The sequence below is a fragment of the Chrysochloris asiatica genome, unplaced genomic scaffold (genome assembly GCF_000296735.1).
Source record: "Chrysochloris asiatica unplaced genomic scaffold, ChrAsi1.0 scaffold00157, whole genome shotgun sequence".
Lineage (NCBI taxonomy): Eukaryota > Metazoa > Chordata > Mammalia > Afrosoricida > Chrysochloridae > Chrysochloris > Chrysochloris asiatica.
The window spans coordinates 7667718-7691361 of NW_006408675.1; the positions used below are offsets into that span (position 1 = coordinate 7667718).

Genomic DNA, 23644 nt, shown 5'->3' on the forward strand with positions numbered 1-23644 from the left:
GGGTTTCCGAGGCTGTAAATCTTTACGGGAGCAGAACGCCTCATCTTTCTCCCGCGGAGCGGCTGGTAGTTTCGAACTGCTGGCCATAAGGTTCGCAGCCTGATTCGTAACCACTACGCTACCAGAGCTCGTATATATAAAATTAAAAGAGGGCCGACCGATTCTATCTGAAAATCAGATTCAGCACTGAATTCATTGAAAACCCCATTTGAATATCACTATTATTTTAACAGATGTGATTAAGACCCCAAATTACTTCCCTGTGAAATGACCACTCTATAATCAACATCCAAATATGGAGTTCTTAACTTGGGACCTGATGTGCAGCTGTAGGATAAGCACTGGATTGTGAACCATCAGTTGCTCCTCGGAAACCCTCCATAGGGTTGCTATAAGTTGGAACCAACTTGACGGTACTTGACAACAACAAGAACGACAACTTAGGATCTATTATGAGTTGGGTTTCATGGCATCTGTGAGCCCTTTGGATTTCTGTGTGAAAGGTTGGGTGTATGAGCATTTTTTTGGAAGAGGTATCCATTGTTTAAATCAGATTTTCAAAAGGAACCACTGTTTCATGAGTAGACTATCGCTTAACTCTGAACAAATAACTGGACCTTCAGTAATCAAAACAACAGAAGCCTGAAATTAAGAAAATGATTTAGATTTTCGGAAAAACACAAAGATATTTTAGAAAACTGAACACTGAACCTATCCCAATGAGAAGAAACACCAGTGACAAAATGGTCATTGATAGAAGTCCATATCCTAACTATTTCAAGAACACTAGTGCCGTGTTGCATGAGAAAATTCAAGCTTTCTGCACCTGTAAAGATTTACAGCCTCAGAAACCTTATACAGGGTAACTATGAATCAGACCTGACTCAACAGCATGCAGCAGCAGTGATGTGTTCACAGATTTTAACATTATGTAAGAAAGAACATTTGCATTATTGTCACAGATTGCCTATCCTCCGATGAAAGACCCAGTAGACATAGTAGCGTAGTGGTTACGAATCGAGCTGTGAACCTTAAGGTCAGCAGTTCGAAACTATCAGCCGCTCCACGGGAGAAAGATGAGGCTTTCTGCTCCTGTAAAGATTTACAGCCTCGGAAACCCTGTACAGGATTGCTATGGGTCGGAACCAACTCCACAGCACACAACAACAACAAGACATAGCAACAATTGTGAGGATGGCTCAGGACAAGGCATGCTCAGTGTTTTGTTCTGTTGTATACAGGGCCACTATGAATTGACTCAATGGCACCTAAAAACAAAAAAGTAACAACAAATATGTCTATATCACGTCTTCTTTATCTGGACAGATCCCTATATTGCTTTTTTGATATGGATTGAATTAAGCCCTCCTTCCCCCCAATATGTGTTGTAAATCCTAAATCCCTATACTTGGTGGATGTAATCCAAATTGAGAATAGTACTTGCTTTGTCATGCTAATGACAAACAATTTCCGTGTAGGGTGTAACCTAAACACCTTTGACAAAGAGAGCAGATAAGGCACAGAGAATGCAGCACAAATGCAGGGGAAGATAATTACCCATGAAGATCATCAAGGAACCAAGGAAGAGAAACTGAAAAGAGACCAGGACCTGCTTCCCAAGAGCCATCAGAGTGCGAGCCTTTCCCTAGGGCCAGCGCCCTGAATTTAGACTTCTTTCTAGCCTCCTATACTATGAGAGGAGTCCTAGTGTGGTGCTGTGGGTTAATGCACTGGACTGCAAAGTCAATTTGAACCTCAATGTCAGTGATTCAAACCCACTAGCTGCTCTTGTTGTTGTTGTTAGGTGTCATCAACTTGCTACCAACTCATAGGGACCCTATACACAACAGAAAGAAACACTGTTCGGTCCTGCGCCAACCTTACAAGTCATTCATGTAGGGCTGCTATTAGTCAGAACAGACTCCATGGCATTAAACAATGACACACTAGGAGAAAATAAATTTCCATTCATTTATGGTATTTATATAATGGAAGCATGAAGAAAGGAAAGTACTGGACTCAAGGTCGATTTAAATCTCAAGGTTGTTGTTTAGCGCCATGTTTAGTTTTGTTTACTGCCATTACATGAAAACTTTCAATTATTAAGTTCTTAAGTACCATTGAGGTGGTTCCAACTCATAGCGACCCTGTATAGGGTTTCCGAGGAGATGCTGGTGTGTTTGTACGGCTGACCTTATGATTCACAGTCCAGTGCTGATCCACAGCACCACACCAGGTGTCCAAACCACAAGGTAGGTGGTTCAAACTCACCAGTCACTCCTCAGAAACCCTATACTGGGTCACTATAAGTTGAAACCAACTCAGTGGTACTTAATTACTTAATAATTTAGAGTATTCATGTAACGGCAGCATGAAGAAATGAAGACACCTACTGTCTTTTAAATAAAAGATGAAAGCACAAGATACAAAGATAAAATGCTAAGAGAATTACAATAGTTTTTCAACAAAGATGGTAGTAATATTTTGGAACACGTAGGTAAAATTTTGTTATTACAATGACTGGGGGCTAGCCATGCCCAGGACTGTCCCACATGTCATGACAATCAAAATTATTCCATATTCTGCATGTTTTTGATATGTCCCACTAAACATTTATATAAATGTAAAAAACTTTTAATAATTGAACCTAGTAACTAATTCCACCGTATATATTTCTCCCAAGTCTTTTTTATACAATTTTAATTTCCAAGACTATAATTACTGGGGTCTACAGCCTCAGAAACCCTATACAGGGTCACTATAAATTGGAACCGACTCCATGGCACACCACCACCACCACCACTACCACCATATAAATCAAAGTTAGATTCAGTTCTTATACATGGAAGATTCACAATTTTGGAAAAGTATGCCACCATGTTTAATATTTAATACTATGCTTGGATTTGCATTGACAGTTCAGGCTGCTTGGCTATAGTTGTTATTGCTGTATTCAGGGTTGCTTACATGTAGTGCAAACTCCTGAATATTTCACCAGGCCTTATTGCATAGTTGTTTCTAACCATTACTATTTGAAAAATGTAATATGAGGGTGAGTCAAAAACTACTCGCACTATGCCTGTAAAATTTACTTTAATCAACTTTTAGGAAAGACAAATACATCATTTCCCAACACAATCTTCTCGCTTTTCAATACGCTGTGTCCATCTGTCAACAAGCTTTTGTATTCCTGTATTAGGCTGAGTTGTGAGCCACAAATGTACCACTGTCTTCACTTCTTCATCATAAATTAATCTTCGTCCCAGAAGGGCTGCTTTCAGGGGACCAAACAGGTGAAAGTCTGATGGAGCAAGATCAGGACTACAGGGAGAATGCTTTAACACTTCAAATCAGAAGTTTTTGCAGAGTATCAACAGTGTGAGCAGAGGTGTGTGGATGGGCATTGTCATGCAAGGTCACAATGCCCTTGGACAGCAGGGGTCTTCTGCATTTAATCTGGTTTAGGCTTCAGCTTGTCAGTGAGCATCTCACTATAATGAGTACTGGTGATTGTTGAATCTTTTTCCTGATAGTGTTCCAATGCTGGCCCTTGAGGATCCCAGAGAACTTAAGCATTAATTTTCTAGCTGATGGTTGACTTTTGAACTTTTTCTTGGTAGGCAATTGATGATGTTACCATTCCACACTCTGTTGTTTACTTTTAGGCTTGTAGTGTTGAATCCATGTTGCAGCACCAACCAGTACGATTTAAGAAACTTTACCTTCTTTCAAATATCAGTCCAAATTTTGTTTGCAGATGTCCAAATGCTTCTGTTTACGCTCTTCTGTGAGTTGTTTTAGTATCTATCTAACACAAAGTTTTCGAAACCCAAGTCTGTCATAAATTATTTCCTAGGCAGAGCCATGGCTGATTTGCAAATGATTTCCCATATAATCCAGGGTCACTCATCTATTTAACACAATCATTTCGTGTGCATCAGTCATGGACACAGATGGGTGTTTTAATATAACTGGACTGCAGATAATTTCTGACTCACACTCATAGATTTATTTCTCTTCTGTTCGGGAAGGACACTATATTGATATTTAAAAAATGAATAAAGGACATTAAGGAGAAACTAGTAAAATCCGAAAAGAAAGTATGGGGTTTAATTAGGAATAATATTCCAATTTCGGCTTCTTAGTGCCAAAGTCCTGGTGTGACACTGTGGGTTAATGCACTAGACTGCAAGGTCATTTTGAACCTCGAGGTCAGCAGTTCAAGCTCTCCAGCCGCTCCTTGTAAACCTTATACAGGATCGCTATGAGTTGGTACCGACTCACTGACACTTAAGAACAACAATGTTGCCAAGTGTACTGACATACAAGAGGAATATATAGAAAATCTCTAAACTATATTTGCAACTTTCTTATAAATCTAAAACTATTTAAAAATAAAATAATTATTTTTTATAAGCTTACCATTTGAGACTCGTTGCTGTGTTAAGTGCCATCAAGTTGGTTTCGATATATAGTGACCTTATCTATATAGGGCTTCTGTGGCTATTAATCTTTACAGGAGCATAAAGCCTCATCTTTCTCCTGCAGAGTGGCTGGTGGGCTCAAACTGATGATTCTGTGCTTCAAAGTCCAGTGTTTATCCTACAGAGTCACCGTATTCCCGTAGAGACCAGAGAGATTTCAAATTTGGAAAACTGTCACTAATATCAGTAATAATAGTTGAACTATTAGTTTAAACTTCTCAATGAGGTGGTTTCACATACCAAAAATGGTTAAATATTTGCAAGTTATTTGGCTCAATCTAAAATAGCTTGAGACTATTCACTGGACTATATTATAAAGTTTCATTTTCAGAAACAGAGACCAGCTGCAATTCACTGAACACATCTGTTTCCCTGGAAAGTTCTTAGACTAGGGAATTTTAACTATTATTTTAATTAGAGACTAATAATGGGGGTGCTACGAAATATTTGGACTCTTGGTGAGGCACTGTAGGAACAGCACTGTACTGCAAATCACACGGTAGACAGTTCAAACCCACCAGATGCTCCTCGTAAAGCTTATACAGGGTCACCATGAGTTGGAAACGGCTTAACAGAACTTAACAACAACAAAAAGTGTTTTACTACGGAGTCCTGGTAGAGTGTTGTTGTTAAGTGCCGTCGAGTCGACGAGCAGCTGGTGAGCTTGAACCGCTGACCTTGCAGTTCAAACGGCTTTGCAGTCTGGCATATTAACCCACAGCGCCACACCAGGACTCCTGGTAGTGTAGTAGGTTACAATTGTACTGCTTACAGTAAGGTCAGCGGTTGGGATCCTTCAGCAGACCCACTGGAGAAAGATGAGGCTTTCTGCTCCCTCGGAAACCCTATACAGGTTCACTGAGTTGGAACCGACTTGACGGCACACAGCAATAGCAGCAGCAAGTCCTTTTACTCCGTTTTATACAATAAATATTTTGCTGTTGTTGTCTCATCTTGTTGTTGTTGTTATGTGCCGTGGAGTAAGTTCCGACTAATAGCAACCCTGTACAGGGTTTCCGAGGCTGTAAATCTTTACGGGAACAGAAAGCCTCATCTTTCTCCCGTGGAACAGCTGGCAGTTTCGAACTGCTAACCGTGAGATTCGCAGCCCGACTCGTAACCACTACGCTACCAGAGCTCCTTTTGTCTCATCTTAGCTACTCTGTATAGGGTTTCCAAGGAGTGGCTGATGGGTTTGAATTGCCAACTTTGTGGTTCAAACTGACATCTTGGTCCAGCGCATTTACAACGCTACACTAGGACTCCAGTAAAGGGCTTAGAGTTGAAAATAATTGAACTAACAAAGCATTAAAAAGCAGAAGTGACAGATTATATCTCTGGTTATCTGGGAAGTTTACACCAAGTTCCTGTGGAGAAGAAAAGAATGAACAGAAAAACAAACATAGTATTTGTAACTGTTCCCAAGTGGTAGTCTTTTTTTCTGTTTCCACAGACCAGTATTCAAAAAGCTTTTTCATCAGTGGGTTATCATCTGAGTGAAAATACGTTGTGAAAGAGGACATGATTAGAGCAAAATTGTGTTTTTGCTGAAGGTCTATGAAACTCTTTAACGTGTTCAGATTCTGAAAAAACAATATGAGTGGAGAAACTTGACAAAAGTTTCAAAAAGATGTCTGAAAAACCAAGAGGAAATTTATAGGCTTACCATGAAAATAAATAAATAAATAAATAAAAACAAAACCACTCACCTGTGCGCATATCTGATGCATGACATGACCAAACTCATGGAAGTAAGTCCTCACCTCATCGTGCCTGAGGAGAGAGGGACGACCTGCTACTGGCTGTGAGAAGTTCACCACAAGGGCAGCCACAGACATCATTCGACTCCCATCAGGGAGAAGACAGCCAGGCTGGAGACCAAAGCAAGCTGCGTGGTTATATTTTCCTTCCCTAGAAACCAGAAACATGTCAGTGAGATTCGACAAAACCTCTCTAGCAACAATGGCATGGCCTCTCTCAGTTGCCAAGCCATATTAGATACCAGAAGATGTTTAACACATGTCATTTACTTTTTGGAAAACAGGCCAATGTTCTGTTAAAGTAGAAAAACTAAAACAAAACAAAGTAACAAAAAAGCTCCCAGGCTTCTCCAAAGATGGAGTCAAGTTAGTTTTCAATATAGTGTTGAAGCAAATATGAAATGAAAGATACAGGTTGATTCATCAAGTAGTTTTTTCTTTGAATTAAAATCAAGAAAAAAACTTTAATTCCAGACATTTAAATAGGGAAGACTCTCCAGTCACAATTAAATGAGCTCCTTTGTGAACTAGACAGGCTTTTTGGAAACAGAATCTTGAAAGTCAGCCTGAAAAACATAAATTATACTACAAACTCTTCTATTCTTGACTTAACTTCGTTTTCTGTGCTCAGAACTCAAACAGTGCATTAGAGTTTGGGCAAAGTTGTTTGTTTTTTTTAAGTTTGTATAAGTTTTTCTTGGTGATTCTAATTATAATTACTCTCCTGCCCCCTTTACCCCTCTCTGATGCTATTCCAGTTTAAAAAAAAAAAAAAAAAAAAAAAGTTAGTCTTTCAGCTTTCTATTGAGATACATAAACCTGGAACAACAAAAAAAGTTAGTCTTTCAGCTTTCTATTGAGATACATAAACCTGAAACAACAAAAACAGCAGCAGCAGCAGTAACCACATAAGCATGCTAAACCGTCTGCAAATACAACTTTTCTTAAACCCATCAGGAAGTTGAGGTTAAAGCATAATCAACTAACCCACAATCTAAAACAAGGACCTCCAAGGATAGAGATGAAGCAAACACTTAAACTTGCAGAACATGGCACAAGTCAGTAAGAAGAGTTTTTAATACATTACTAAAGGTTAACAGTTACTAAACTGTTAAATTAATAATAACTTAATAACAGTATACCAAATTACTTATAACTATTTTATAAATGAACAGAGGTGGTGGCTGTACAACACGGTGAATATAATTAATATAACTGTTCACTGAAAATAGTTAGAACAGTTTGTTATGTGTGTTTTACTATAATAAAAATGTGTTTAATAATAAAAAATTATTAATACACCAAGATTACCAGTGAAAATAGAGAAGGAGGGCGTACAGATAAGGGAAAACCTGCATCTATTCCAAGTTCTTCTCCACAGCCCTCAGTGAGTGCACACAAAAAGACTGGCCAAGTTGAGAACCCTGAGGAAGTTCAGTTGTGCTGCGGGCCTGGGGTGAAGGGAGCAGTTGCCATGTAAAAGGCATGGAGCACTATCTCCATTCTTTGTGCCTCTCTCTCCTATAGAGCAAAGACTTTACATTGTTAGGGGAAAGGCACAAATGCTCTCATCCTTACAGCACTGGTGAGAGTCCACTGCCCCTGGAGAAAACAAACAGATAAAACAAAACCCTGCATCCCTGGAGGAGGAGTAGGAATGCATCCTGGGCTCAGACCCACAGCTGAGATTGGAGTACAGCAGGATTGCTGAGAAGGGCCCACAGTCTGTTTAAGACTGAGGCTTAATCTGAACAACAGAGACCTCTCATCTCTTACGCAGACTAAAAAGCATTGAATAACATATTATCAGCAGTCCACTGCTTGGAGATGAGTAAGAGCTTTAAAAGAGACCCATTCCATGGCACAACACAAAAGAAAGACTTAAAGAAAAGGACAGAGCAGACACTGAGGCTAACTCTCAGGCAAATTACCTTGAACCCTAAATGTAACATTACAAACATTTGAAGTTTGTGGTTCATGGAGGATAACCATGGCACAATAACATCCTAAATCCAGCTCAAGTACTAATCAGAATCAAACTCCCCCTACAGATATTAAAGACCTAGCAGGCGTAAATGTGTGTCCATTTCCAGGTATATAAAACAATGTGCTTTTTTAGTCTTTACTGTCCTATATAAGTTGTATGGTTTAAAAAAAAATTGTGAGGCATACAAAGATGCTACTGTGTCAATCCATCTCATTGGGGGATTTCCTCTTTTTCACTGACCCTCCAATTTACCAACTATGATGTCCCTATCCAGGAACTAGTCCCTCCTGATAATGTGTCCAGAGTATGAGCGATGAAGTCTCACCACCCTGGCTTCTAAGAAGCAATCTTGCTGGACTTCTTCTGACACAGATTTGTTTGTTCTTCTGGAAGTCCATGGTACTTTCAATATTCCTCCCCAACCCAACTCAAAAGCATCAATTCTTCTTCAGTCTTCCTTATTCATTGTCCAACTTTCACATGCAAATGAGGCAATTGAAAATATTATGGCTTGGGTCAGGCACACCTGATCCTGAAACTGGTATCTTGAACACTTCAAGAGGTCTTGTCCATAGTTTCAAGGTCAATTGGCATAACAGGTCCACAAGGACAATGTTCTACATCCTACTTTGGTGAGTAAAGCTGGGATCTTATAAGTTCATGAGTGTGGAAGAAAGAAGGGTGATGAGAATTCAAAATACTTGGAATCAATTAGTCTGATGGATTAATGGAACATATGACCATCAGTCTTGACTGATGTAAGGCCAGAACTACATGGTGCCTGGCTGTCACTACCAACTGCTCTGAAAAGGATCACATTAGAAGGTCCTTAATAGAGAAGTGGAACAAAATTCAAAATTGAAAAAACAAACAAAAAATGGCTTATTGGTTAGAAAAAACCTGAAGGAACCCAATATGGCCCTCAACCGCTTTCAGGACTGGAAAGGAACTCACCTCTGCGGTCGAATTTTCAGCTAAGTAGTAAATAAAAATATGAGGGAGAAATAACACTAGAAGGTATGCTCACCATGGAATGGTCAATCATTCCAAATCAAAAGGGCAACATTTACCTAAGAATAAAGTTGAGAAAGGATGGGAAAGTGGGTGGAATGGAAATAGGATCCAAAGGGAGGAAGTGACATACTGTTGTTACAACATGGAGGAGAGTGCAATCATTGAGATGATTTGTTGAATGTAAAACTGACAATCTTGTCTGTAAACCTTCATTCAATTTACAATAAAAAGTTAAAAAAAAAAAAAAAAGAGGTCTTGTTCATCAGATTTGTCATGTAATTATGTTATTTGATTTCTTGATTGCTGCTTCCATGAGTATTGATTGTGGATCCAAGCGAAATGAAACCTTTGACAACTTCAATCTTTTCTCCATTTATCATGATGTTATTTATTGATCCAGTTGTGGAATTTCTGTTTTCATTATGTTGAGATCCAATCCATACAGAAAGCTGTAGTCTTTGATCTTCATCAGTATTTTAAGTCCTCTTCACTTTCAGGTTGTTACCGAGTCTTCCTCCCATCCTGATGCCACATTGTTCATATAATTCAGTTTCGGATTATTCACTCAGCATACACACTGAATAAGTATGGTGAAAGAATACAACCATGACACAAACCTTTTCTGATTTTAAACCATTCAGCACTCCCTTGTTCTGTGCTAAGAACTGCCTCTTGGTTTATGTGCAGGCGCCTCAAGAACACAATTAAGTACTCTGGAATACCCTTTCTTCACTATGTTATCCATAGTGTGTCATGATCCACACAGCTGAAAGACGTTGTATAATCAATAAAGCACAGGTAAACATCTTTCTGGTATTCTCTGCCTTCAGCTAAGGTTCACCTGCCCTTAGCAATGATGCCTCTAGGTACACATCGTCTTCTGAATCAGGCTTGAATTTCTGGCAGTTCTCTGTCGATGCACTATTGTAGCCGTTTTTGAATTATCATCAGTGAAATTTTATTTGCATGTGATAGCACTGGTTTCCACATTCCTTTGGGTCTCCTCTCTTTGGAATGGGCACAAATATGGATCTCTCCCAATCAACTGGCCAGGTTGTTGTTCTTGTTAGGTGTCGTCGAGTCGATCCCGACCCATAGTGACCCTGTATAGGGTTTCTGAGGAGCGGCTGGTGAGCTTGAACCGCCGACCTTGCAGTTCAAACAACTTTGCAGTCTGGCGCATTAACAGCACCACACCAGAACTCCAATTGGCCAGGTAGCTTCTTCCAAATTACTTGGCACAGATGAGTAAGCACCTCGGTGCTGCATCAGTTTATTGATAGAGTTAAATTTGTATTCTGTCAATTCCTGGAGGCTTGTTTTTTTTTGTCAATGCCTTCAGTGCCGCTTGGGCTTCTTTTTTCAGTATCATCAGTTCTTGATCATATGCTACCGCTTGAAATGGCTGAACAACAACTAACTCTTTTTGTATAGTGACTGTGTAGACCCTCCCATCTTCTTTTGATGCTTTCTGCATCATTCAATATTTTGCCCATGTTGTTGCTGTTAAGTGAGGGCAAGTCGGTTTGATTCACAGTGACCCTGTATTGGGTTTCTGAGAAGTGGCTGGCTTGTTTGAACTGCCTAGCTGGTGGTTAGTAGCCCAATACTTATGCTACAGCACCTCACCAGGACTACATTTTAACCATAGAATTTTTCAATACTGCAAATCAAGGCTTGAATTTTTCTTCAGTTCTTTCAGCTTGAAAAATGCTAAGTGTGTTTTGCCATTTAGTTTTCTAACTTCAGGGCTTTGCACATTTATTTACTATAATATTCGATTTTGTCTTCTCAAACTGCGCTTTGAAATTTTCTGTTCAGCTCTTTGACTTCCTCATTTATTTCATTAGGTATAGCATCTCTACACTGAAGAGCAAATTTCAGAGTTTCTTCCAACATCTGTTTTGGTCTTTTCTTTCTTTCTAGTCCTTTATTTTTAAAAGCTTTTATTGTGAATTGAGTTTATTTGGGAGAACATCAGCTTTGCACTCATCCTATCATATTTTGTTTCATTGCAATGATTACAATCCCCTCCATGCATCATCATTTAACAGAATTTGCTTCTGGGTTTTTTTTGGAAGTACGCAAAAACACTCAGGAATATGTAATCATAAAACAACCAAAGGGTACATTCTGTAAGCCAGCCTCCTGGCTGCCAGCATACAACCTTTCTCTTTCCATGAGTCTAGAATCTTCAGTTACTCTGTCTCTCCATGTCCTCATCTCTGTCTCCATCTCTGGTGTCATTGCTTCTCTGGATAAGGTCCCACATGCCACTCATGCTCTTCTCTCTTGATGTTCCTAGGGGCCTCTGTTCCTGGAATGTAAGATTAACTACTCCCCTCTTTATGTTACACAACTTCTACCTTTACAATTGTGACAGCTGCAATTAGTCATGATAACAATTATTCACTCAGTAGTATCAAAAGAATCCTATCCCCCATCTCCTTCCACCAGACCCATCTAGACAAGATGAAAACTATTCAGTGGGGATTCTACCTTCCTCCGCACACTATGAAACTAAACTCCCTCTTGAAAACTTGTAAGCCATTTCATGCCTTTATAGTCCCCCATTTTAGGTAGCCAATATCTAATTTGCCCATCCTTATCAACCCTGTATAGGGGGAAACAGGCTTGTGAAGACTCCTTCCCTCTCAGTTGGTATTTTGAGCTACAACATCCTTAAACATATGTCAATTTCATCAAATTGTAGCAAGTTACACTTGCTTCCTCTATCAAATTTCTTTATCTTCCTCTAGTCAAGCTCTGGTCATCAAGCCATTGAAGCTAGGTCAAATGGTCTTTCCAGTCTTTTTAAATGACCTTTTGCTTCCTACTTGTATGATGTTCTTGATACTATCCCACAGCTCTTCTGGTTTTTGGTCATTTGTGTCTAATGCATCAAATCTGTTCTTGAGATGTTCTCCAAATTCAGATGGAATTTGGCTGTCTTGAACTTGTGTTAATTTTCTTCAACTTCAGCCTGAACTTTCATAGGGGCAATTGATGGTCTGTTCCATAGTCTGCCCCTGACCTTGTTTTGGCTGATGATAATGAGCTTTTTTCACTGTCACTTCCCACAGTTGTAGTCAATTTGATTTCTTTGTATTCCATTGGAGAGTTTTATGTGTACGGTCACATTTTATGTTGTTTAAAAAAGGTATTTGTAATGAATAAATCATTGGACTTGCAAATTTTTATCATGAGGTCTCCAGCATAATTTCTATTATCAAGGCAATATTTTCCAAATACTGATCCTTCATCTTTGTTCCTAACCTTTGAATTCAAATTGCCAGTAATTATTAATGCATCTTGATCAATGCAATTTGAAAATTTTCAGATTGAAGAAGTTGACAGAATTCTTCAATTTCATCATTAGTGGCTTTAGTGGTTGGTGAATAAATTTGAATAATAGTGGTATTCACTGGTCTTCCTTGTATACATATTTATATTATTCTATGTGGCACTGTGGGTTAATGTGCTAGGCTGAAAATTCATTTGAACTGCAAGGTTGGTGGTTCAAGCTTACCAGCTGTTCCTCGGAAACCGTATACAGGGTCGATATGGGTTGGAACCAACTCAATGGCACTTAACAACAACAACATCAAAGAAAGCATTGTACTTCAAGACAGATCTTGAGACGTTCTTTTATGATGATGAATGCAATGCCATTCCTCTTTAATTTGTCATTCCTACCACAGTAAACCATTTGATTGTCAGATTCAAAATGGAAAATATCAATCCATTTCTGCTCACTAATGCTTAGGATATCAATCTTTATGCATTCTTTTTCATTTTTGACAACTTCTAATTTTCCTAGATTCATACTTTGTATGTTCCATGTTCTGATTGTTAATGGATGTTTGCAGCTGTCTCTCCTTTCTGAGTTGTGGCCTCTCAGCAAATGAAGGTCCTGACAGCTTTAATCCATTTGCATCATCATGATCAACTCTACTTTGAGGATGCAGCTCTTTCCTAGTCATGTTTTGAGTGCCTTCCAATCTAAGGGGCTCATCTTTTGGCATTATATCTAACAATATTTTGGTGTTTTTCATAATGCTTTCATCTTCTGGTGCTATATCTCACCATATTCCACTGCTATTCATAAAATTTTCAGTGGCTAAACATTCAGACATTAGCTTTTCTTCTCCCTACTGTACCTTAGTCCAGAATCTCCAGTGAAAGCTGTCCATTATGAATGACCCTGCTGGTATTTAAAACAGTGATGGCATAGCTTCCAGTTTCACAGCCTCCATAATATAACAAACTGACAGACGAATGGTGGGAAAGAAATGTAGAGTGCTGAAAACGTATTAAATGAAGGTAAATGTAAAAATCATTTCTTATTTTTAATTTCCCTAAAGAGTTTAACCATTTAAAGAAGCAACATTAAAAATTCATTAGGAGACCAGAGCATATACTGGTGACGATTAATACAATGTGAAGGTCACTAAGAACCAAAAGTGCCCGGGGCTAACGACAAGGAAGGAATTGATACATCTGAAACTTGGAACCGGACTTTGAACCTCCACAACTGTGAGAAAAATAAATTTCTATTTTTAAAATAAAAAACCTCTTGGGTATTTATGGTGGTGTTGGTTATGTGCTGTGGAGTTGGTCTGACTCATAGTGACCCTGAACAAGGTTTCTGAGGCTGTAAATCTTAATGGGAACAGAAAGCCTCATCTTTCTCTCGTGGAACAGCTGGTAGTTTCGAACTTCTGACCTTGAGGTTCGAATTGCTGACCAGAGCTCTTTTGGGTATTCATAGCATATGTAAAAGTAAAATATAGACCAACAACACAAATGATGAGAGAAATTGGAAAGATACTGTTTTAAGTTCCTTATATGCTATAATGGAAGCAGGGTAACATCTGATGACCTGGGGAAACTATTGAAAAGAAATGTAAGGGTATAAATATCATGTCAATATTGTTGTTAAGAAGGAGCTACGGTTGCATAGTGGTTACAAGTCAGGCTGCTAACCTCAAGGTCAGCAGTTCGAAACTGTCAGCTGTTCTGCAGAAGACAGATGAGGCTTTCTGCTCCTGTAAAAAATTACAGCCTCAGAAACCCTATTCAGGGTGGCTATAAGTCAGAATTAACTCCACAGCATAAAACCACCAACACCACTGTTATTAAGTCATGCTGAGTCTGTTCCGACTCACAGTGACCCTGTATGGGGTTTCTGAGGAGTGGCTGATGGGTATGAAACACTGACCTGGCAGTCAGCAATCCAGTGTTCACCCTACAGCCGCATACCAATAGTGGAGAGACAATAAAATCTTCACCAAAAATTCAGTCCTACTTTATGTGTTGCCTCTTAGCAAGACTAAGGGGAGTGGCAATAGATTTAAATTACTGACTTCATAATACACTTTTTTTTGGATCAATGTTAAATAAGTGCAGGGCACAAATTAGGTGTTGCTGCTACTGCTCTAGTGGCCAGTAAATACTGAGATGGCTGGCTATCTTATGCATGTCAGAATAGAATTGTGCTCCACAGAATTTTCAATGGCTGATTTTTTAGAAGTAGATAGCTAGACTTTTCATCCAAGGTACCTCTCGGTGGACCTAAACCTGCAACACTTTGGTTAGCAGCTGAGTGCACTGATGATAGTAGCTAACTAATTAAGACATTCTTCTAAAATTGCATGGAATTAACCAATGTAATCCTTAAAATAGTTGAAGTAGGTATTATACGTGTTCAAGTTGGGCTGCTAAACTCAAGGTCAGCAGTTTGAAACTACCAGCTGTTCCACGGAAGATGAGGCTTTCTGTTCCCCTAAAGATTTCCAGCCTCGGAAACCCTATATGGGGTCACTATGTGTCAGAACTGACTCAATGGCACTTAACAGCGACAACAACAACAATAAAAAACAGATGAAGAAACTAAGGTACATCAAAATTAAGCAACTTACCCAGTAAGTGTTGAAGCCAGACATACTGGCTTTAGGCCCTGAAATTTAAAACCTGAATTTTAAACTAAAGAAAAGAAGTCTTAAGCTGGGAGTAGTTGAGTCCCTAAGGTCCCTTTTCCAACAATGTGATCCTCAGTACCTGGGATAGAGGTCCAAGTAGAACTGTCCCAACACTTCTCCTGTAGCTTTATCCTTCACAGTGTAAAGCATAACGTTTTTATTCCAAACATGAGCATCTGCCACTTGCTCAAATGACAGTCCCAACAACTCCTGGTAGATGTTCAGCAAGCCTTCTGTGACCACATCAATTGGAAAGTATTCCTTGAGGATTTCTTGGTCTAGCGAATACTTGAGTTCCTCTGTCTGAGTCATGTAGTAGTGCAGATCCCAGGCATTGATTTTCCCATCGTATTCAAAACCTCTCTCTTCACATTCCTTTTTCTTCAAGCTCAAAATAAACTCTCGTTCTGCCTCACCCAAGGGTTTTAATTTCTGGCTTAGGTCATCTGTGAGGGGAGTAGGAAAAGTTAGTGATTCACTGTCCTTGGGAGCAAGTAGTATTTTACCATGGTGCCCCCTCCTTTGTAGTACTTAATAAAGATGAATAGGAAGGAGGCAAGGCAGGCAGGAAGGATGGAAAGAAGGATATAGGGAAAAAAGGATGGCTGGATTGAGGCTCTATTTGAGAAGCAGCATTGCTTTTCTCTTCAGGGTGAGTTATTTTATGGTTCCTCCACTCTTTTTTTGTTTTGTTTTGCACCACCAAAAGCAGGTCATGACTTCCTCATATCATCGGCAAAGCAGAAGTTTATCACAGAGAACTGACACTCAAGAATGTTGTGGTTTAGGGAAATTAAACTCATATACACGAATATTCCTCAATGAAGTAAGACTTCTCAAAAAGCCAGGGGAGAAAAAGGAGATGTATCCTGTGGTATTATGTAAAAATGGCTCAACACATTTGACAGTCATGGGTTTATCACTCCCCCATTTCTATCAAGATATATTTGGATACAGCAGTTCCATTTTTCAGATGGAAAAAATGATGATACCACAATTTACATACTGTGGCCAATTTTGTGACTACTTCACAGTATTCGCTTACATGAGTAGGCTCTTACTCGTATTCTTTATAACTTGTTAGATACATAAAATAAAAATGGGCTAGGTTATGTAGTGACATGGCTGCTTAGGAGGCAACCGCAAAGTGTGAGATGGAGGTAACAGCTTGAGGCATGCTGTGAAGAGAAAGGAGGAAGCTCAGGAGGATACAAAGAGAAACAATTCTGACTGGGTCTGTGAGAGAATGTGGGAATACAGGCAGGAAGAGGGCAACTCTGACAGGAAGATGCCAATTTTAAGATACAGGGGAAACTAGTTTAAAGAAATTAAGCCAATCAGGAAGTTACTAAGGAAACACGTCAGTATATGCAGTTACACCAACGGAAACAGTCGCACCAAACTTGTAAACACCCTGTGCCGTGCTTCTTTATAAAATGCATCAGACTATGACAGTTATCTGCTCACCTCTCTGTTGTTCCCACTCGAGGCAAAATTCACTGAGAAAGGAGGCTTCTCTTCCTCCTTTCTGCAGTCCTACCTTTAGCATACTGTACAATGTTGCTATTGAGTGCTGTCAAGTAGGTTTCTGAGGGGTGGCTAGTGGGCTTGAACCTCCAATCTAACAAAAAGTAGTCCAGCACCACACCAGGACTCTAAACAAGGTAGTTATTCTATAAATGTATCATGAATTATGCAATAATAAATAAAGCTAACATTTATGATATACCTGCTATATGTAAAAGTCTCTATATATTAATGCCTTGGAAGCCCTGTGCAGGGTCACTATGAGTTGGAACCGACTCCACCGTACTTAACAACAACAACAACACAAGGAGTCTTCAAAAAAATTTGTGGAAAATTCCAAACCTTTTAACTATGTTTTTTTGTATCTTTTTTAAAGTTTCCTTGTTATATTAATGAATTGATGTATGGCCATTAAAGAAACTGTGTTCACTATTTTGGGCTGAAGGTTTATTTGAACATATTATTAATTATATCTAACATAACCTAATAAAAGAATATTAAGGCTAAATGAATATCAAGGTAATAAATGACATAATTTACCTAGTTACTGAAGATGAATAGAGTCTGAGAGAAGTCAATGAAGAAAATATACAAAATATCACAATTTGGGCAACTTTGATTAGAGCTGATTAAAAACAGTTAGCTATCTTTACTATGGCTAAGTTATTCAACCATTTCCACTAAACTGTTAGAATTATGATACCTGGCTTGAGAAGAGGCTGGGTATAGCGAACAGAGCATCAGTAACTAAATGCCACAGACATTAGATCCAGGTTTTAAAAATCAAAATTATTTTAAGTGAATGATGATAATTTTGGTGCATATCATTTAATATTACTTTTATGTAATATCCAGTGGTGTCTGGAATAGAAAACATTTAATTTTTTGTTTACATATGTTCTAAGAAATTCTGCTAGTGTAGTGCTTACAGGTTGGGCTGCTAACCTCAAAATCAGCAGTTCGAAACTACCAGCTGTTGCTCAGGAGAAAGATGAGGCTTTCTGCTCCCGTAAAGACTTAACAGCTTCGGAAACACTGTACAGTGTTGCTGTGAGTCTGAACCAATTCCACAGCACGTAACCACCACCACCATTTGTGTTCTAGTTCCATTCATAGAGTCCTGGTGTGGCACTGCAGGATAAGCACTTGACTATGTGGTCAGTTTGAACTGTAAGGTTGGTGGTTCAAACTTACCAGCCCCACCTTGGAAACCCTATACAGGGTCGCTAGGAGTCAGAACTGACTCAATGGTACTACACAGTAACAATTTTCACTCACATCCACTTGTCAGTTTATTTGACATAATATCATAAGCCATACCATCACTGCAAAACACCTGATGTCAGAACAAACTCAATGGGCAGTGTCTATAATAGTAATATATAAACAATGAACCATCTTCTAGAACCAAGCACAGTCTTTAGTATATTCTAAGCAATCAATAAATTTATTTTGAATGAAAAAATCAGATTCTGTTAGAAACCTATTCTAATGGGCATGCTAGATTCTGAGTTCCTTGGGTCAACTGCTATGATACAGTAGAAGAGTTTTATGAGAAATGAAAAACATACAATGGACTAAAGAAAAAAACAAAACAAACCTCACCTAAAAAAGCTGTCACACGGCTTGTGCTCTTTGCAGTGTTCATTTCAAGCACAAAGTCTGCATGCGTGTTGTAGCCAAGTAGTTTGGCTACTTTGGCCCTCAGCGGAAGTAGATGTTGCAGAATTATGGTATTTTCCTGGGGATCAACAACAACAAAAGTTAGTAACTGACTGGTACAGAGGATTGAGAACAAAAAAAAATTCTTTTTACATGTAATTTAAGGTTGGTAAGAACTGTCAGATATTTTCAGATCATCTCAACTCATATTACATTATTCCATATTAATGTTATGTACTTTTAAAGAAATTAAGGAGGGGAGGGGAATGGGGTTGAGAACACTATTGAAAAGCAATTTACCTCTAACAAAGAAAAACTTCATTCCCTTCTTACAGCTTTCTTTTCCTCCCACCCCCACTTTTTTTTTTTTAAAAAAACTAATTAAGCTAAATTATTGCTCAGTTTTAAAACAATATCCGAAGATATTCTCAGTACAAGATTTAAAAGATTATCTCAGGTTTCAGAGGTTCATTCAGTTTCCATGGCTCCAGAAACTCCAGAGTCTATGAGAATTAGAAATCTTTGTCTGCATTTTTCTCCTTTTCATCAGGAGTTTTTGATCAAAATGTTCAGTAATGGTAGTCAAGCATCATCCAGGTCTTCTGGTCTCGTGGCAAAGGAGGCAGTTGTTCATGGAGACAACTAGCCACACATTCTACATCCTCCTCCTATTCCTGACTCTCCTCCCCTCTGTTGCTCCTGGTAGTCAGAGACTTTGTTGTACCTTGGTAGCTTGTAAGATTTTAAGCCTATAGGCACTATACAATGAACTAGGAGGTAGAACAGATGCACTAAACAAGTTATTTATTATTCACTGCCTTCCAGTTGATTTAGACTCATAATGACCTGGTATAGCATTTCCGAGACTATAAATCTTTGCAAGAGCAGACAGACTCATATTTCTTGCATGGAGCAGCTGGTGGGGCCAATGTTTATCCTACACTACCACCAAGACTTATTAAACACATTATTAGGCCAATTAACTGAGATGTCCCATGAGACCCTGATTGTAAACCTTCAAATCAGGGAACCAAATTCCATGAAGTATCTGGTTGTGCATAAGCAGCCTTAGTAGCTACTCTTTTTATTGTTTTGGTTCATTGTAATTATAATCACACAATTTTTTGCATATTTCACTTTTTTCAAGTGTGTAATTACAATAATTGACTGGCAGCCCTATCCTTAATTAATGTATTTTTTTCATCACTATTAAATTCTTTTCCCCATTCTCTCTCACTCCTGGTCATTACTACTAAAACATTTTGATCTCTATACATTCGCCTTTTCTTGTCTTTTTATAAGTGAGATCATACAATATTTGTCTTTTTGTAACTGACTTATTCTGTTCAGCATGATATTTTCAAGTTCCCTGTACTGTATTAAGACTTCATTTCTTCTACTGGCTTTTATTTCACAGTATATATGTACCTCAGTTTATCTGTTGGAGAGCACTTAGTTAGCTCCCACCTGTTGTTGGCTACTACAACTAGTGCAGCAATGAGCACTGGAGAACAAGTGTCTTTGAGTTTCTGTTTTCTAGTCTTTTTAATAAACAACATCCATATAAATGGAGAAACTATTGAAGTTGTCAAAGACGTCATTTTGCTTGGATCAACCATCAACACGCATAGAAGCAACAGTCAAGAAATCAAAAGACGTATTGCATTGGACAAATCTGCTGCACAAGACCTTTTTAAAGTGTTGAAGAGCAAAGATGTCAGCTTGAGGACTAAGGTGTGCCTGGCACAAGCCATGGTATTTTCAATAACCTCATGTGCATGTGAAAGTTGGACAATGAATAAGGCAGATCGTAGAAGAATTGATGCTTTTGAGTTAGTGCTGGAGGAGAATATTGAAAGTGCCATGGACTGCCAAAAGAACAAATAGATCTGTGTTGGAAGAAGTGCAGCCAGAGTGCTCCTTGGAGGCCAGGATGGCCAGACTTTATCTCTCATACTTGGGACATATTGTCAGGAGGGGCAAACCCTGGAGAAGGATATCATGTTTGGTAAACTGGAAGGTTGGAGAAAAAGAGGAAGACCTCCAACGAGATGGATTGGCACAGTGCCAGCATCAATGGGCTCAAACGCAGCAGTGACTGAGGTTGGCCTACCACTGGGCAGTGTTTCATTCTGCTGTTCATAGTGTCACTATGAGTTGGTACGGACTTGATGGCACCGAACAACAAAAACAGGAGTGGAACTGGATAAATATCTCTTAAATAATGATAATAATAAAAAGACTGACTATATTTTTTTCCAAACCAAGGGTTGGAAATCAATATCCTGCAACAGGTTTTCTGTGGCCTCATGTTACCTTCTAGAGCTAATGCATAACGCTAACAGTTACATATACTTAGCTACATAAATGAAAGGTTGGAGGTCCGGGTCCACCCAGAAGCACCTCAAAATAAAGATTTGTCAAGCTACTTCCAAAACATCAGCCATTGAAAACTCTATGGAGCACAGGTCTACTCTGACACACACAGCATCTCCATGAGAGGGAACTGGCAAATTTGTTTTTTAAAGCCACTCTGAGAAGCCAAACTGGTATCAGCAGGAATCTATAGTGACAGCTACCAGAGAGCTAGAGGCTAATGGATAAGAAGGAACTCCCTGCAGGCAAAATCAGGGGTCATGGAAGGACACGTGCTTAAGAATTCCTGTGAGAAAGGCAACCCAATGGGCTAATCAGGGAATTTCACCAAAACATGGAATCCTCACAATTTCTGTGAAACAGTTTTTGAAAATTGCAATGGGCCTGCTATGTTTCCCATTCTTTCCTTTTCCAGAGAAGTTTTTAGTGTGGTTATTTTACTCTCATTAGACCGATGGGTGTGTATACTGGGATGAGAGGGCCATATAATGTGTCTTTTGTTTCACAGGTGGCTAAATCATGAGAAGCCACAATTGAGAGGGTTTTGTATTACCCAGAGACCCTAGTTTTTGAGCCTGAGGTAGTTACCAGCTGGAAGCTGACTGGATCCTGTGTGTGGAAAAAAGGGGACTCGTGGGTCCTTGGACAACCAGGAAAGCAGACTGTAGTGGAGCTGGCTGACTCTGAGAATCCATTTCTAATTCTTCTTTTCTTCTATTTTGTAGCTGAACAAATGTCTTTCAACTAAACACTATACTTTTCAGTCTCCCTCACAGCTGGATATGGCTGTATGATTGATTAGGGGACAATGTAAATGGAGTTTCATGTATGTCATTTCCGGGTCTTCCCTTACAGGTGTTTGTTCTGTGTCCTCTTCCCTTCTTCCAAACAGGCTAGGAAATGGTGACAACAGGATTGACCTTGAAAGTCACCTGTTGAGAAAGGGAATGTGCCCTTCACCTCTCTCTACTTCCCTATGTCCTGAATTGTTGACTTAGGATAGGAAAAAAAAACCCTTCTAGTTTATTTAACCCATTCTTTTTTTTTTTTTTTCAGAGCTACGTAAGCCCATGCCCAGGGTCAAGGAAAAGGCTAAAAGTCCTGTAGGTTAGAGGAATTGGTTTGAACCGGAAGGTTGGTGATTCAAACACACCAGCTGCCCCTCAGAAACTCTATACAGGGTCGCTATGGGTCGGAATAGACCCGAAGGCACTTAATAACACCAATGATGCAAACACAAATAGGAATATCAGTCTCTGAATGGACTTCAACATAGGTAAACAAAGCAAATCTTTCTCTCAAAATCCTTCACAAAAACAGAAGATAAGCATTTATAGTACCTCCTTGCACCTTGTATTAAAAGCCATTTCCATTTTCCTTCTGGTTTCAGAGACACAACATTTCTTCATGACAGGAAAATAATGTGGATACTTTAAGGTAATTTTATAGTTGCCATCATCTGTCTTTTCTAAACTATCAATGAAATCATCAGGAAGAGCACCTGCAAAAAATCGTTTGGAAAACACATCAATGTTTTCTACTCATTAATGGATTATTTAGCATTGGCAAGATGCCTTGAAGTAGCTCTAGGAAATTTTGTGGAGTAACTGTAAATTCAAGTAAAATAATGACAATCCTTATCTTTTCTTTTTGGTGTTATTGGGTGGTAATAGGGTGGTGGTGAGAGTCCAGGTGGCTTAGGTGATGGTAATTCAAAATATGAATAGACTTCAGTATACATGTACAGATACATGTACATGAACAGATAGTGTTTTGATGGAGAACAGACAAACGTAAGCCAAGAAATACCCAGAACAAAATAGAAGAGACTAGCTTAAAGTTAAAATATGTAAGGCAGAAAACAATTTAAAGTACTGAGGGCTGTTAAACATCAACAGAGGTGAACAGTTAAGTGGTCCTGTATAGGATCTCTGAGGAGTGGCTGGTGGGCTTGAACTGCCGACCTTGCAGTTAGCAGTCCAGTGCTTATCCTACAGCACCACACCAGGACTCCAAGTTAACTGTAAAGATAAGGAAATCTCCTCTATGTTTTGAAACAGTCTATGCTCTTATTAGTCTAAAATCTAGGACTGGCATGGTTGTCTTTTTGGTAGACAGAATGGTGGGGTTAGGTATTGAATGATTACTTTTTAAAGGATTCTATGATATGGGTTTGGTATTTGGAAATCGAGGCAAACTGAGGGGACCTTATTTGCCTAAATTACATCATTTCATGTAGAAGTAACAAACTTTTACCAAGTTCAGCCTTGGAAAATACAAGGAAGGTATCATCCTCATTGAGGTTTTTGTTAAAGTCAATACACAGCTCACTCATTTTTTTCTTCATTGCTTTGATTTCCTGAAATAAAGATAAAATTTAGATTAAAAAAAAACAAAACACAGGACATCTAATGGCAAAACAAGACTGATTTTTATTGCCACAAATCAAGTAAATTTCTTTCTTATATGAAAATTGGCTTCTGAACCCAACCCTTTGGAAGTACTTTCTTAGAAATGTGCTGGATAAAATAGTTTTCTGCAGTCTTCTCTATCATGTCCATGTGTAATTGTATATTAACACTCATGGAAAGACAATACTGATGATGGCTGAAAGTTTGAAAGAACTAAATTGAGGAGGTATAATAAATACAGTAGATAAACAATAAATAATTGCTGAGTGACCAAAACAAAAATAAAAACCACCGCCATTGCATTGATTCCGACTCATAGCCACCATGTCTAATTTTCATGGCTGTATATCTACAGGAACAGAAAGCCTCATCTTTCTCCTGCAGAGTTACTGGTGGGTTAGAACTGCTGATTTTCTGGTTAGCAGTCCAGTGCTGATAACAA

At 38.8% G+C, this 23644-nt stretch overlaps 1 protein-coding gene across 2 annotated transcripts in view; it reads right to left on the reverse strand.

The window, feature by feature from the left end:
• NLN (neurolysin (metallopeptidase M3 family)) overlaps positions 1-23644 on the reverse strand; it is a 106256-nt gene that overhangs the window by 44155 nt on the left and 38457 nt on the right. Inside the window, exons 5-9 of one of the 2 annotated variants that reach the window (XM_006870982.1) lie at positions 23048-23150; positions 22132-22292; positions 18359-18494; positions 15306-15672; positions 6194-6395 (exon numbers count right to left, since the gene is read on the reverse strand). In XM_006870982.1, coding sequence (XP_006871044.1) covers positions 6194-6395; positions 15306-15672; positions 18359-18494; positions 22132-22292; positions 23048-23150 — 969 coding nt within the window. The remainder of the gene's footprint in view (positions 1-6193; positions 6396-15305; positions 15673-18358; positions 18495-22131; positions 22293-23047; positions 23151-23644) is intronic. The other variant, XM_006870981.1, reaches the window with a different exon arrangement.